The 14,775-nt window shown below is 42.0% G+C and overlaps 2 protein-coding genes across 3 annotated transcripts in view; one reads left to right on the top strand and one right to left on the bottom strand.

Moving 5' to 3' along the window:
- LOC127578776 (ranBP-type and C3HC4-type zinc finger-containing protein 1-like) overlaps positions 1-1,230 on the top strand; it is a 35,448-nt gene extending 34,218 nt beyond the window's left edge. The window contains exon 13 of the mRNA XM_052031219.1: positions 362-1,230. Within this exon, the coding sequence (XP_051887179.1) occupies positions 362-442 (81 nt within the window). The 3' untranslated portion in view covers positions 443-1,230. The remainder of the gene's footprint in view (positions 1-361) is intronic.
- A 3,571-nt stretch (positions 1,231-4,801) lies between these two features.
- tbc1d20 (TBC1 domain family, member 20) overlaps positions 4,802-14,775 on the bottom strand; it is a 31,005-nt gene continuing 21,031 nt past the window's right edge. For both annotated transcript variants that reach the window (XM_052030930.1, XM_052030931.1), the window contains exon 8: positions 4,802-8,172. In XM_052030930.1, the coding sequence (XP_051886890.1) occupies positions 7,917-8,172 (256 nt within the window). In that variant the 3' untranslated portion in view covers positions 4,802-7,916. The remainder of the gene's footprint in view (positions 8,173-14,775) is intronic.

Below are 14,775 nucleotides of genomic sequence, written 5' to 3'. Positions count from 1 at the left end.
CAGAGGGTGGTGGAGGCCAAGTCATTGGGTGGATTTAAGGCAGAGATTCATAGGTTCTTGATTGATAAGGGGGAAGTCGAGGGTTACAGGGAGGAGGTGGGAGAATGGGGTTTTTAAAAAAAAAATCAGCCATGATTGAATGGTGGAGCAGACTTAAGTGGCCTCAGAAGGAACCAACAGACGTTAAAAAAAGTGATGGCAGAATTAGAAGCTGTTCTAAAGATGATTGATTAGATAAAAACAAGAAACAGAAGCAATACAACAACTTGGGCTTGTGCTCTGGCACTGTGGGATCTGGTAGATTCTATACCTTGATTATTTGTCAATGCGGAGATTTCATTTATTTTCCAATGCGTTTCAGGGGACTGGTGACATCAGTGGAGGATGCCGTTGCCGTGTCAATGGTGTACCATGTCATCCCAAATGTCAGAATTGCCACTGATTACCTGTGCAACAATGCAGCTAAGCCCACAGCAATGTACCCGAGACTTATTTCTGCTGGACAAGCATTCTCAGCTGCCGAGAAAACTAAAACCATTGGTGATATTCCCGAAATTCATTAGAATCCAGATACTGGCTTCAATATTTTTAGGGGGATAAAAAAAAACTTTACTGCATCTAAATGAAAGATTTCCAAAGCACTATTCTCAGGTGTCTCTGTAACTGGGTGAAACACTTCATGCACTTGCAACGTCAGAAACTGTATTGAAGTGACAGAACAAGGGAGCACTATGAACTTCCCAGCCATTGTTTGCTAAAGCTGGACGGTTGGCACAATGAATTAGTTCCTGAAGTTGTGAAGAGTTATCACCATCCGCTGGGAGCAGAATGCAAATCATGTGAAGATGCACAGGATGAAGCATCTCACCAATAGCAGCTAAGGTTCTAAGTGAAATGAGGAAGAGTAGTGCCAGTTCTCAAGCACTAATTTGGAGGCCTCATTTAGACCATTAGCCTGGAGTTAAGAACTTTAATTACATCCAATGCATTACATAAAAAATGAAACTGGTCAGTTTCATTCCTTTAAACTGGGAAAAAGTAAGTTCCAAGAATGGAGTTAACATGTGCTTTTGTAGAAACTCTGGACTTGTACTAAGCCTTGGATGGCTTGAAGCTGGGACTCAGCACACACTTAAAAACAGATAATCTTGTTTCTATAATTTCATTCTTATTCACTTCTCAATGTGTACATTTCCAATCTAATAAAGAAACTCTCATATGCACATAAAAGGTCTCTCCCCATTCATCCACCATCCTCTTCCTATTCCCTGATAAAGGTTGCAAATAGCATTTTCACGGGTTTCCTCAGGTTCCCAATTGTTACGGTAGAATAATGCTCAGGTTGCTGCACAGGCTTCCAGAGTCCTGGGCCAGACAAGTTTAATACCACCTTTGCACTGAGGCAATTGAATTCGAGTAATGTGGAATGGAAAGCCAGTGTCAGTAATGATGACCATGGAACTATCGGGACTGTCAGAAAGATCTTTGGCCCACCAATGTCCTTCAGGGAGGAAAGCTGGCATCCTTGTGTGGCCTGGCCCTATATGCATGTGCACGCACACCAACTTGGTTGGTACTTTACTGTCCTCTGAAATGGCTGAGCAAGCCATTCATTTCAGGAGTGGCCAATGTTCACCTCACCAACAATGCTCAGATCCTGTGAACAAACACAACTTAGTGGTCGAGCAGGTAAGTCCAGAGAAACGAAAGGACTGCAGATGTTGGAATCAAGAGATGAAAAACACTGATGCTGGAGGAACTCAGCAGGCCAGGCAGCATCCATCCCAAAGAAAGGACCTGACCCAAAACACTGACCACCTGCTTTTCACCACAGATGCTGCCTGGCCTGCTGAGTTCCTCCAGCATCATTGTGTTTTTCTTCAAGCAGGTAAGTCCTGTTGGTAAGTTAACCCTTGAGTGCTAAAATGGGGCCAGCTGCACAAGGCACTGCATGGTCCCAGTACTGTCATTACTGAACACGTGGATTATTATCCAGTCATCTAATGCATAGAATGAGAGAGCTTCTGGAAAGAGGCTTATTTGGAATGATCATATTCTGTGAGATACTTGATTTGTTTAGGTGACTATAGATGTTGCTTATATAATTATCCAATCGGAAACATCTAAGCCCCATAATTTCCTTGCTGTGATTTGTACTGCTTTTGCATTTTATGTCACAAGATTGTTCATCTGCTTATCTGTAGACACAGATATCAGTGTAAAAGCAACTAAATCATCAAAAACAAAGCCAAGTGCAGATTTGCGTGCACGTTTCAGTCTGCAGTGCAGCTCGACAGAAGTGGCACCAATACCTACTCAGCTTATCCATTCTCCCTGCCCTTGACTGTCAAATTGAACCCAAAATGTTTACCTCCTCTCCCCCTCCCCACAGATGCAAAGTAGCTTTCTTACATTTCAGGTTTCTAGCATCTGCAGGATTTTGCTGCTCTTGGCCATGAACCCCAGCAACCCCTTTGCAAAGCTGTCTTTGAGAGCACCTCCAGTTCCCCCTCCTGATATGTCCACAGCTTATGTCTTGCACAAATCTTGGGAGTTCCAGTAGATGAGCTTAGAGTGAATTATTTCACTCCGAGAGCAGAGGCTTGTTCATTGCAGCTGAACAAAGATGGAAACAACACCTACCTGGTACGCTTTTCAGCTTGGTCCACCAGCTGACTGGCAGCAAGCCTGCCTGGCACAACTATGAAGTTGGTACAAGTGACAATAATAAACCAATACACTTGAATAAAACAAGCCAGAAACCAGCATGGTCCAATGAATAACAATGGCAAGTCAAACATATTAACATTAGGGAGGGCAGGGGTGAGTATTAGTCCTGAGATGGGTATAGTTATCCTCCAGTAAGGTGGGGAAATGAAATCTCTGCCAATTGAACAGAACTTCATAAGAGGACCAGAATATTATGGCTTCACTCTTCCTAATGTTTGAGTTAACAGTGGTTTATCTATGCACTAATGATCAGAAAACAGTTATGATAACATTGCAGACTTATCAGCTGTTCAGATTTGATGAGATCATTCCCTTTCTTTCCTGCCTTCCAGATGGTAATGAGCTAGGATTGCTGCAACCGAACTGCAGCTTTCCAGCTACCAGGCACAAGTCTAGATACGATTTCATTACTTGAAAAACCAGACCATTGTCTCCCATGCAGTCACTAACCTCATTTCCTTGGGAGATCTTCCTTCCACAGCTTCCAACCTAATAGTACTCCTGCCCCACACAACCCGCTTCCACCTTCTGCCCAAGATCCACAAGCAGGACATACCAGACACCCAGTGTTTCAGCCAGTTCTTGCCCACAGAACTTCTCTCTCCATATCTTGACTCCATCCTTCCTGCCCTGGTCCATTCCCTTCCCACTTACATCCATGATACTTTGCATGCCCTCTACGAATTCAACAGTTTCCAATTTCTTGGTCCCAACCAGTTCATCTTCACCACGGATGCAAAATCCTTCACAATTTCCACCAGCTCCAACAAGATTCCACCACCAGACACACATTCCCCGGCATTTCAAAGGGATCCCTCCCTTCACAACTCCCTGATCCACTCTTCCAACCCCTCTGGCTTATGACACTTGCCCGTGCAACTGCAGGAGATACAACACCTGTCCTTTCACCTCTCCCCTTCCCATCATCCAGGGACCCAAATAGTCTTTCCAGGTGAAGTAGTGATTTGCTCATACTTCTTCCAATCAAGTGTGCTGCATTTATTAACATTGGAGAAACCAAACTTAGGTTCTGGTGATTGCTTTGTGGAGCACTTGCATTCAGTCCACAGGAGTGACCCCGAGCTTCTTATTGCCCGTCACTTTAATTCTCCAACCCACTCCCATGTTTGTGGCCTCCAGCATTGTTACAGGTAGGTCCAGTGCAAGCTTGAGGAATAACACGCCTCTCTGGGTATGCAACCACCTTCCTGGCTCCATATTGAATTCTCCTTTAGCTAACATGCCATGTTTTGTCTGCATCAGAACTACCCAGTCATCTTTGTGATTTTGGCTCAGGTTTTCTGTATCCATTAAAACAGCCTGACCTGCTGGACACATCCCACAGACTTAGCAACACACAACACAAAGTATAAATCAGCCTCTGACTGCCACACTAACACGTTTGAGCTCACTATTAGAGACATTCCCCATGTCCTATCCATCCATCCTGCACCCTCTCGGCAATACAAAACTGATTTGTTTATTCTCTTCCCCATTTCTGACAGAGAGCCTCAGATCTGAAGTGTTAACTTGGTTTCTCTTTCCACAGATGCTGTCTGACCTGCTGTGTGTTTCCAACATTGTGTTTTTATTCCTAGACATTAGGCTCTGGCAAGCTGTTTTACTTGCAAATAGACAATGAATGTTTCTTCTCTGGCCAAGGAGCTGGTAACTGGCTGTAGTGCTTTGCTGTTGCTCCAGCCAAGGCTGGAGTAGTAATTATAGAGCTGCAACACCAAAACTGACCCTTCTACTGTGCAAGTTAGTTACTCACAGTACAATAGATGGTAATTAGTGGAATGTACATCAGTCTAATTAGTATGCACAAAATGCAAATTATCTAAGATGCAATTTAGTTAATTTCAAACAAGACATCTAACTGGGAAGTAACCAACAAACTAAATTTTAATGCACGAATCTGACAATGAAATCTACACTTGAATGGGAAAGTGTGAAGAAAAGACACGTAGAACAAAAGGACTGCAGGATTCAGAGAGGTCAAGCCTTCAGAAAATGGTTGACCATTAAAAAGGTCCAAATGCATAAACAAATCTCACTACAATTCACAAAATTATCTTAATAAGGAAAGCTTTATTAGACTTAGTCCTGTATTAAACATTACCAGGGTGCTAATATTACAAACCTTTGTATCCAGTTTTTGTGACAGATTGACCAATGAAAGAGGGACGCTAATGGCTTCTTTGTTCTTAGAATTTATAATGCAAAGTAATTCTGCATTAGTTGTTAATAACCCTTTATTGAATTAAAAAATACAGACTCAAATTTATATAGCACCTTTCAGAATGCCCAAAGCCCTTTACAATCAATGGAGTCACTACTGTAATGTGGAAAATGCAAGAGCAAGCTCTGACCAACAGCTGTGATAATAACCAGATATTCCTTACAACAGTGACAATAACTACTTTTGTTCAAACAGTACCGAGAGTTCTTATACATCAACCTTAAACTGAGGCACTGGCTCCTCTCTCTGTTATCTCATCTTAAAAGCTCCACCTCCAGCAATCAAGTCAACCACAATAATAATCCAAGGCATATCACATTTGGTCATCAGGTCCCCATTTGACTGACAAAAATAATGTGTGTTATTAAAATCTGTAGCTAGTGGTTTAGTTTCGATCTCCATTTTCTACCTACAACAAATCAAGGGGCAAAGAGCAGGTTTCAGAAGATAAGCCTGACCACAGCATAATGGGTCACTATCATTTACAGGCACTAAAGGGAACATATGCATGGAGTGAGTAACAGTGGTACTGTTGCTGCTTCCTTGGGGTGCTCATCACCTCTTTTGCAGAGATGGATTCTGGATAGAAGGAACAATTTATTTTTCATTCATGGAATATGGGCTCCATTGGGAAGACCAACATTCAGTGCCACCCCTATTGTCCTTGAGAAGGTGGTGATGAGCTATTGTCATGAACTGCTGCAGGCTGTGGGAGCGCCAATCACTAATACTACAGTAGTTCATGACAAACAGCTCACACCACCTTCTCAAGGACAATAGAGATGGGCAATAAATGTAAATTTTGTCAACATCGGCCATATTCCATGAATTATGAACTCCATCCAGAATGCATCGCTATAAAAGGCCACGGCTAGCACCTCACGGGAGGTAGCAACTGTAACGTAGATAAGGAAACATCAAGGTCGGAATTCAAGCCCCAACAAAGTGGCTTATCTGCAGAAACGTCAACAGTGGGAAGAAAACACTAAAAGAAAATAAAAACGTATTATAGCATGTCATAGCTATTTTACCATCATTAATTCCATAAGCATATTGGGTAGCTTCACAAAATTATTAGTAAAATCTTGTAATGACAAAAAAAGTGGATCAAAGATTTGTATATTGCTCAAAGCTAACAATATATCAAGAACACAATCCTTTCATACCAAATTCTCAAGCAACACAGCCTTATAAGGGCTAGCAAGACAAGTTACGAACACTTTTAGTGAGGTTAGTGTGCCTGTTGACACCAATATTAAGGCTGCAATATACTACAGTTAAAATATAACTATCAATTGAAGTTTATTTATTAAATAGATGGCTTGTAGCCGGTGTCACATTTGTTGAACAGGTACCACTAACTTAAGTCAATGTTCCATATTTACAATGATATAATTAAACCTACAGTGATAAAATTGGCATTGAAGTGCTCATTAAAGACAGTGTTTTTGCACTTCTTGAAAATGATTGTTTGGTTTGTGACACTGACTTATTGTGCTACCCAGAACACAAGGGAAAAAAAATATCCTGCAGATCAGTTGAGGTATCTCGTCACAATGGTACAGATAAGATTGCTAAAAGCAGGGCAATTTAGAGGATAGTAGTGAAATGAGAAAATTGAGAGAGAAAGTATAACTACCCTGAGAGAATGGGACTCAGGAAGCTCACTGACATGCCAAGTTCATCCCCCTTGTATAATGGTGTGGTCACATAACCAAGGCCCAACACACCGCACAGCATCTTCTGCTGCACCAAGTCACCACCACTGTTAATCACGTAGGAAGGCAGAGTGAAGAACTGGGAACTTCGGTCAATGATCTAATCCCATTAAAGGGCATGCATTTCATTTCCAACCACCCATTTTCTCCCCCTCTCTTCAAGGTATTGACACCTGCTGTGGAGCAGTGTCAAGTTGATAATAACTGAAGTGACCATTCATGATTGCACACTGACAATGTTGGCAGGCCATTCAGGGGGGTTGGAAACTCAGCCAAACCAGTTGTTCCATTGGAAACTGCACAGCAGGAACTGTCAGCCAAATGCCCCCTAATGCCAACCTGACAGAGGTTAGCAAACTGCAGAAATCTGAAATCAAATCTACCACTTCCAGCTCTACATAATTCAACAAAATGTTGCTCTTGCTAAATAAGCCAGGGGAATGAATGTACAACAAGGCACGGTTCAACAATTTTCTGAGATGGCACTGGGCCTGATCTCTTCTAGATATTGTATGGTATAAAAGAGTGCTTAACAAGTTATATTCTACTATACGTCTCAAAATTTAGTTGAGTAACATGTGAAACAACTTTATTAACCATTAAAGATGCAAGACTCCTCTCCTTACCTGGGTTATGCATGCTGTTAAAAATCAGTTAGTTTTTGCACATAACCAGTGAAATCCTTTCCCCACTTTACCACGTGCTCTACACTTTAGTATCTGGGGGGGGGGGGGGGGGGGGGGGTGGTCAGATAAATTAATTCTGCCATCACACTGCCCTAAATAGCACAATAATTTGCCTGCTAGAATATAACCACATTTCAATCGCACATCCATCACCGCACAACCACCTCCTTTCCTCGATAACATAAATAAGATTAGTAACGTGCCATATAAGAATTCAGTGGGATAACTTCACATTGCATCACTTTGAGGCAGTAGATTTTTAACAAGTCATAGCCCAAGATTTTTTGTTTCAAAAATAAAAGTGGTGGTAAAATTGATATTCTGCAATATATTGCAGCTTTATCCTTGGTGCAATTCACGCACAAAGTGGAAGTCAAAAAAAAATTCTGTGTTCAATCCAGTCCAATGTGTGGAATAACCCGCTTCCAGTCTTTAGTTATGCACTCAGAGCTAAAAGGCAATAACAGCAAAAAATACCACACCCCTCTCTCCCAGTAGATGATTGGGGTTTTGTAAATTGGCTAAAAATGCCATTTGCTTTCATGGAAAAAGCTGCAGTTCAAACTTTGGTGCCCACTCCAATGCACTATTGACCACTGCATAGGCTGCTGCCCCCAGTGCTACAGTCAGGCCCATCACTGCCAGTTTTATCAACCTCCTGGTCCCCGCTATTGCCACAATCGTACTCGTTCTGGGTGCTTGCTGCACTTGGTCTTTAAACCGTCTCCGGAGCACTGTATCAGGATGTTGCTGAGCTGACACCAGTTCAAAGTCTTTGAAGGTCGAGACAGCGGTGCTGTGGAAGTGGACAGGCACAAAATCCTCAATTAGACAAATCGCATGCAGTGTAAAGTTAACCTATTCAGTCCGACGATAAAGTCAACATAATACACATTTTAAAATCCTAATTTAGAATTTACCCCTGGTTAAAAATGTCTACGTTCCCCCAGTGTGATGCCCTGTTGGCACAATGAGTTTAATTTGCAACAGGTCAGGAAGGTGAGAGATTGAGTTATGCTGCATTCACTGATCTCAGGTGGATCAGCTTAAGGACTGGGAAAGACAACACAAACCAGGCCCCCTGATCTTTGTTGCTGTTCAGTATCTTATGCTAGAAGTGCATTTCACCATTTCAGAGCAGCGACGAGAAGCAAACAGCCAACCAACACTCACCACAACTCACGTGACCAGAAAGCCCAGGTGAGGCTCTGGATAACAAACATTATTAGTGAAAACTTGTTAAGACTTTCGGGGAGAAGAGAAAACAAGGATAAAAAGGGAATTCAAACAGATCCTAAATTTGTACATTTTGTAAAATGAATTTCTTGCTTCATGCGTGCATGCTATTAAACTACAAAATGCCAAAATGGGATTAGGGCCATTATTCAAAATGCCCAATAGAATCCCATTAAAATTACAGCAATAACCTTGAAAATTATTAAATTCAAAAAGTTAAACCTTTAACATTTAATTGGGAATCTTCCTAATTTTTCAAAATTCATCAAGACTGCCATTAGATAAATAAGTTTTATTTTGAAGTCTGCAGCTACATTTATTTATTATTCTGCAAAACGTGCTGAATCGTTCAAGTTGCTTTTGCGTACCCAGCCACCATTCTGTGACGTTTAAAGAGATCAACAGAATGCATCCAGGATAAACTGAAACAGAAAAGACAAAACAAAAGATGGCAGAGGAATACAATGCTGTTAGGAAAGCATAGCTCCATTCACTGCAATAATATTTAGGCCATACGATCCTGGAAAGCTGCTCCAGAATGGTGCAAGTACTTGAACAATGGCCTCACTAATCTGATGGTGTTTTTCTAAGGTAACTGGTTGAGACTCAGGGTTCATTATACCAATGTTCTGTAGTAATGGCCTTTGGCATCAGCCACAGAAATATTAAGTAGCCAGAAACATCAAGCAGTCAGCTCCCTTTATCCTTGAACTCCAAACAATGAAGTACTGCAAAATGTTACTCAAATTCCCCACTGAACAACATTCACATGCCTAGAATGACTGTTCAACAGCAAGTTGCACAAAGCTCTTGCCTCAAATTCCATGACCACCCTGCAATAGCTACAGATCTACACATGCCAAGGACGGAGGCTTGCACCCTTGTACTTAGGGTAGCCCTGGTAAAAAAATCAATACTGATAGTCTCCTGACCAGTTAACTGACAAGTTATAACAAGAATCTGAAATGATTAGTGGAGCATTGCAAATTAGTTGATATAGACTCATTGTAACCTCTCAAAAAGCTTCAGCATTTAATTTTTTTTTCTTCATCTTCAAAGCACCAGAATTTTTCTGATGCTCGCGACCAACAAGAACAGATAATCTTGATATTTATTTCTCTGGTACATGTGGGATTCTGTTGTGCACATTGGCTACCACGTTGCTTTGTAACATGACTGCACTACAAAAGTACTCCATTGGCTGTAAACCACTGGGCTGCTGTGAAAATTACTTTAGAAATACATGTTCTTTCTTCCCCTTGCAATGCAAGTACCTGAGTGAGCTTACACATTCTCCTGTAGCACATGTGAATTCCCTGATCAATTCTTTATTGAAGCACAACCTTCCCAAGAGCTGCTCAATGAACAAAATACTTGTAGGCTACACTCCCATTCCTGGTACATTGTACGTGGCATCTATTCAGCATGCTCCATAAAGGCACAAGGTCAGGACTAGAAATTATGTTTCATTTAATCCTTTCAGGTATTGCAGCCTTGCTTTTTACCCTTACTGTATTAAGTTACTGCAGACAACCAGCATAAATCATCCAAGTAAAGCTCAAAAGAATGTTATTGGTCTATTTTGTTATTTTACTATGTCACAAGAAAGGTTAGAATACAGAACAGTACAGCACAGGGACAGACAGGCCCTTTGGTCCACAATGTGTGCCGACCATGATGCCAAATTAAATTAATCCCATCTGCCTGCACAGGATCCATACGCCTTCATGCCTGCATATTCATGTGCCTGTCTAAAGGCCTCTTAAATGTTACTGTTGTGTCTACTTCCACCAGCACCCCTAGCAGTGTCTTCCAGGCACCCTCCACTGTGTAAAAAAAAACCTGCCCTGCACATGAATGAAAAAAATACAGTGTGACCCATTTTACTGCAACCTTGCAAGATCTTACCCATCCTATTCATTTCCCATGCTACATCTGGTCATTTTGTAAACACAGGCACAAGAGAGACTGCAGATGCTGGAAATCTGGAGCAAGACAAAAATGCTGGAGGAAATCAGCAGGTCAGGCAGCATCTGGTTACTTTGTAAAATCGGTTTAATATCTAGATTTACAGAAACACAAATTTGTGGCAAAGGAAGAAGCCTTTCAGCCCTTTGCATCCGTGTAGGTAAATTTTACGCTCCAGCTTTTGGTTCATTGCCTTCTGGGTTACAGTACCACAGAAGCTTCTCCACCACTCTCAGAAGTAATTTCCCTCTAATCCTTGTACAATTATCTTCAATACTACTCCAAGTTATTAGCCTCTCTTCTAAGGGAAACAGGTCCTTTGTAGCCTCTCCTAATTTTATGCATCTGGATTAAGTCTCCCGTTGGAAAGAACATGACCCCAGCCTAGCTAATTTCTCAAGCCCTGGCAATAAAATACAAAGCTTTCTGCACTCGCTTTAGCACTGATGACAACATTCCTGACCAGAACTGTGCTGCACTGCTCTGGCTGTGGGCTGAAAAGTGTTTTATACAATTCAAGCATCATCTTCCTGGTCTTGTATTCCAGTCTCTTCACCAATGAATATAAATATCTCATTCAACACTCAAAAAGCTGGAGGAACTCAGCGGGTCAGGCAGCACCTGTGGAGGGAAATGGACAGTTGACTTTTCGGGTTGAGACCCTTCATCTGGACTGAGAGATAGAGGGGGAGACGGCCAGTATAAAGAAGTGAAGGGAAGGGGTGAGGCAAGAGCTGGCAGGTGATAGGTGGATCCAGGTGGGGAGGGTGATAGGCAGGTAGTGGAGGAGAGAGTGGGTTTAGTGTCAGAAGTTGGGATGCGACAAGTGGAAGCGACAAAGGACTGCAGATGATGGAATCTGATAGGAGAGAAAGGTGGAGCGCGGAATAAAGGGAGGTGGGTGGGAAGGGCGGGGGGGGGGGGGGGGGGGGGAGAGGGGAGAGAGACATGGTGTTGGGAGCCAGGTGGATCAGGAGAGTGAAAATAGAAAAGGGATGGGTGGGGGGGGGGAAACAGTTACTGGCAGTTGGAGAATTTAATGTTCGTACCGCCATGTCTTATGTCTCCATAAATATCTCATACGTCTTCTTAATCATGTGCCACAGCTTCCTATTATCTGTGTGTTCCCTTGCACTGTTTGCCCCCTTCAAAAGTATTATCATGCACTTCTCTGGACTGAAGCCCCTTTGCCTCTTTTCTACCTGTATGACCACCCATTGGCATTGTCATGAGTCCACACCTTTCTGATCCACACCAGCAGCCATGCAAATCATTTAAAAAAATCATCTGCCAATGTCATATTCCTGGCTCCTGTGTATAATTCAATGACAAGACTTGCATCGCTAGCACAGAGTGTTGCTGAACCACACTGAAAGTAGTCTTCCATTTAATACAACACCCATTACTATGACGTTAATCTTTGTTACCCATGACTGAGCCAATGTTGGATCCAACTTGCCACATCTCCTTGGATTACATGGGCTTTTATTTTGCTGATCAATCTGGCTGTGGGACCCTGTTAAAAAGCCATGCCATAATCAATACAGACTATATTAAATCCACTCCCCTCACTGAAATCTTAACAAGGTCAGTCAAGTTAGTCACACATGACCCTCCCTTAAATCCATACACTGGCTGCACTCAATTAATCTCTGACCATCTAAATTGTGATTTAAGCTGCCTCAATTTATTTTCAATAATTTGCCCAAGACTGGTTAGGCTGACTGCCCTGTAATTACTCAGTCGATCACTTTATCCTTTAGAAATTAATGGCACTACATTAGCAATGTTCCAGTCCACCAGCACCAAGCCAATAATTAGTGGGAAATGGAAACTAATGGCCAGAACCTTCAGCACTTCCTCTCAATAACCTGGGATATATTTTATCCTGCCCTGCTGAATTATTTACTTTTAAGGACTACCAAGCAATTTGAAAGTTCCTCTTGCATCATATTCAGTATTTCACAATCTTCCTCAACTACAGTTTATCATGTCCCTCTAAAAAGATATGAATTATTATATCAGAACCTCACCTAACTCTGACCCTGTCACAACAGGCTACCTTTCTAGACTCTAAAAGCCTTAATCCTTTACTATTTACACATTTATGGAACATCTTTGGGCTTTCCTCAATTTTAGTTAAACAATTCTGACAGCCCATTTAAATCATGTAAAGAAATTTTTCCTAACATCAGGCCTAAATCTGTCTTTCCAATCTTTAACCTGTGTCTTTACATCTGACAACATGACTTTTGAATACTTTCTTCAATCCCAAAATACATGTTTCTTTAAACATCCATTCCAGATAACTCTAAAGCTGCCAAAGCCTTAATTTGGCTGGTTGTTCCTCAGAGTTTTTGCCTTCATTTAGTTAGTCATCTTAAACCGGTAGCAAAACCATACACTAGTAATTATAGAGTTTTCTCAAGTAGCTAAAGACAGTAAAATACAGGAACTAAATGGGAATTACTTGAGCCAGCCTGTGAATACACGGACTCAAATTTTCTGATAGCGAGGTCATGGAGAGAGTACAGTTGAAAGAACAGAGCCACCAACTGTTAAATGGAATCCAATAATAAACATTTCTCTGAATGGATGGGATGGGGACGGGGAAAGCAGTGCTCAGAAGAATTAGATCCCAGCATTAACTAATGGTTAAATCTCAGCATCCAAATGAGCAATCCTTTTACCTCAGCAGCACCACTTTTTTAGACTGGATTCAGCTGGAACTTCCCAAGCCTTATGGTTCAACACTCAGTTTCCTACTCCAAGGCTACCAGTCCCCATGTACAACTGCCAAACTCACTCAACTTTTTCCAGCAAACTGGGAAGTTTGCTGATGTTCCATTATTTTTGTTCGCTCACACACTCCTCTGGGCATTAGCAGTGCTCTGTCAGATCAGTTACCTCAGTCCTGACCAAGAACTCGATGCCTAATCCCAATTTACTCTTGAGAAGATAGTAATGAGTGTTGAATTTCTGCAGTCCTTGTGGCTACTACACACCACCTTCACTTCATGAACAGCAGATCCAAATCCAGGAACATCTTATCTAACAGGTACTCTTTATTTAGCAATTCATTCCCAAATTAGGATGATCTGCGAAATGGAGGGAAACTCTCAGGTGCCTGCTGTTCTCGTTCTTCAAAGTGACCAAAGGCTTGGATTTGGGAGACGGTTGGCAAGTTGAAGCATCTTGTAAATGGCACACAATGGAGCCAGGCTGCATCAATGGTGGAGAGAGCGAATGTTTAGGGCAAGAGATGGGATGCCAAGAAGAATGTGGCTGTGTCCTGGATGATATATTGAGCTTGAGCATTCTCTGGTTAGAAGGGCATCACAATCCTGACCTACTCCGCAGATGGTGGAAAGGCTGTGGAGTCAGGTAATGAGTTGCTCACTATACAAAAGCCAATCCTTTGTTCTAGCGGCCATAGTATGCATGTGACTGTATCATTTAAGTTTCTCCAGCTCCTCGCACCCAAAATGTTGGATGTTTATAGTGATATGCCACTGAACATCAAGGGGAGGTGGAAATGGTCAACAGGTAACATTCATGCCACAAATCAATTGATGCCTGGATGTTGTCCTGGCTTTGCTGCAGGCTTCATTTTTTTGAAACTGAACAATGTAAACACCAGCAAATATCCCCAATTCTGGCCAAATTAAGGTGATTAGGCTTGGGAAAAGCAAGGTGAAAGGTTGAAGATGATAGGCAGGAATGAAGGTTTGAGGTTACGGATAGATGAGTCATGATCTTATTGAATGGTGGAGTGGGGGGATGATTCACCTTGGAGAACCAAAATCATCTTCCTTTGTTCTAGGTGTCACTACAGCCGTGGGAGATTTCAGCCTCTTAATTCCCACCATCTTCAATTTTATTAGAGCTCCTTTGGTCACGTGCCACCTTGAAGTGAAAGAAAGTCATTCATGTCTCACCTTTGGAAATAGGCCCTTCAGCCCAACTAGTCCATGCCGACCAAGATTCCCATCTAAGTTAGTCCCATTTTGGCCTATATCCCTGTAAACTTTTCCTCTCCACGTACCTGTCTAAGTACCTTTTACATGTTGATAATGCACCTGCCTCAACCACTTCCTCCTGCAACTCATTCCATATACTGAGCACCATTTGGGTGAAAAAGTTGCCCCTCAGGCTCCTAATAAATCTCTCCCATCTCACCTTAAACCTATGCCCT

The sequence above is a fragment of the Pristis pectinata genome, chromosome 16 (genome assembly GCF_009764475.1).
Source record: "Pristis pectinata isolate sPriPec2 chromosome 16, sPriPec2.1.pri, whole genome shotgun sequence".
NCBI classification, from domain to species: domain Eukaryota; kingdom Metazoa; phylum Chordata; class Chondrichthyes; order Rhinopristiformes; family Pristidae; genus Pristis; species Pristis pectinata.
This window is presented reverse-complemented; position numbering and strand designations above follow the sequence as displayed.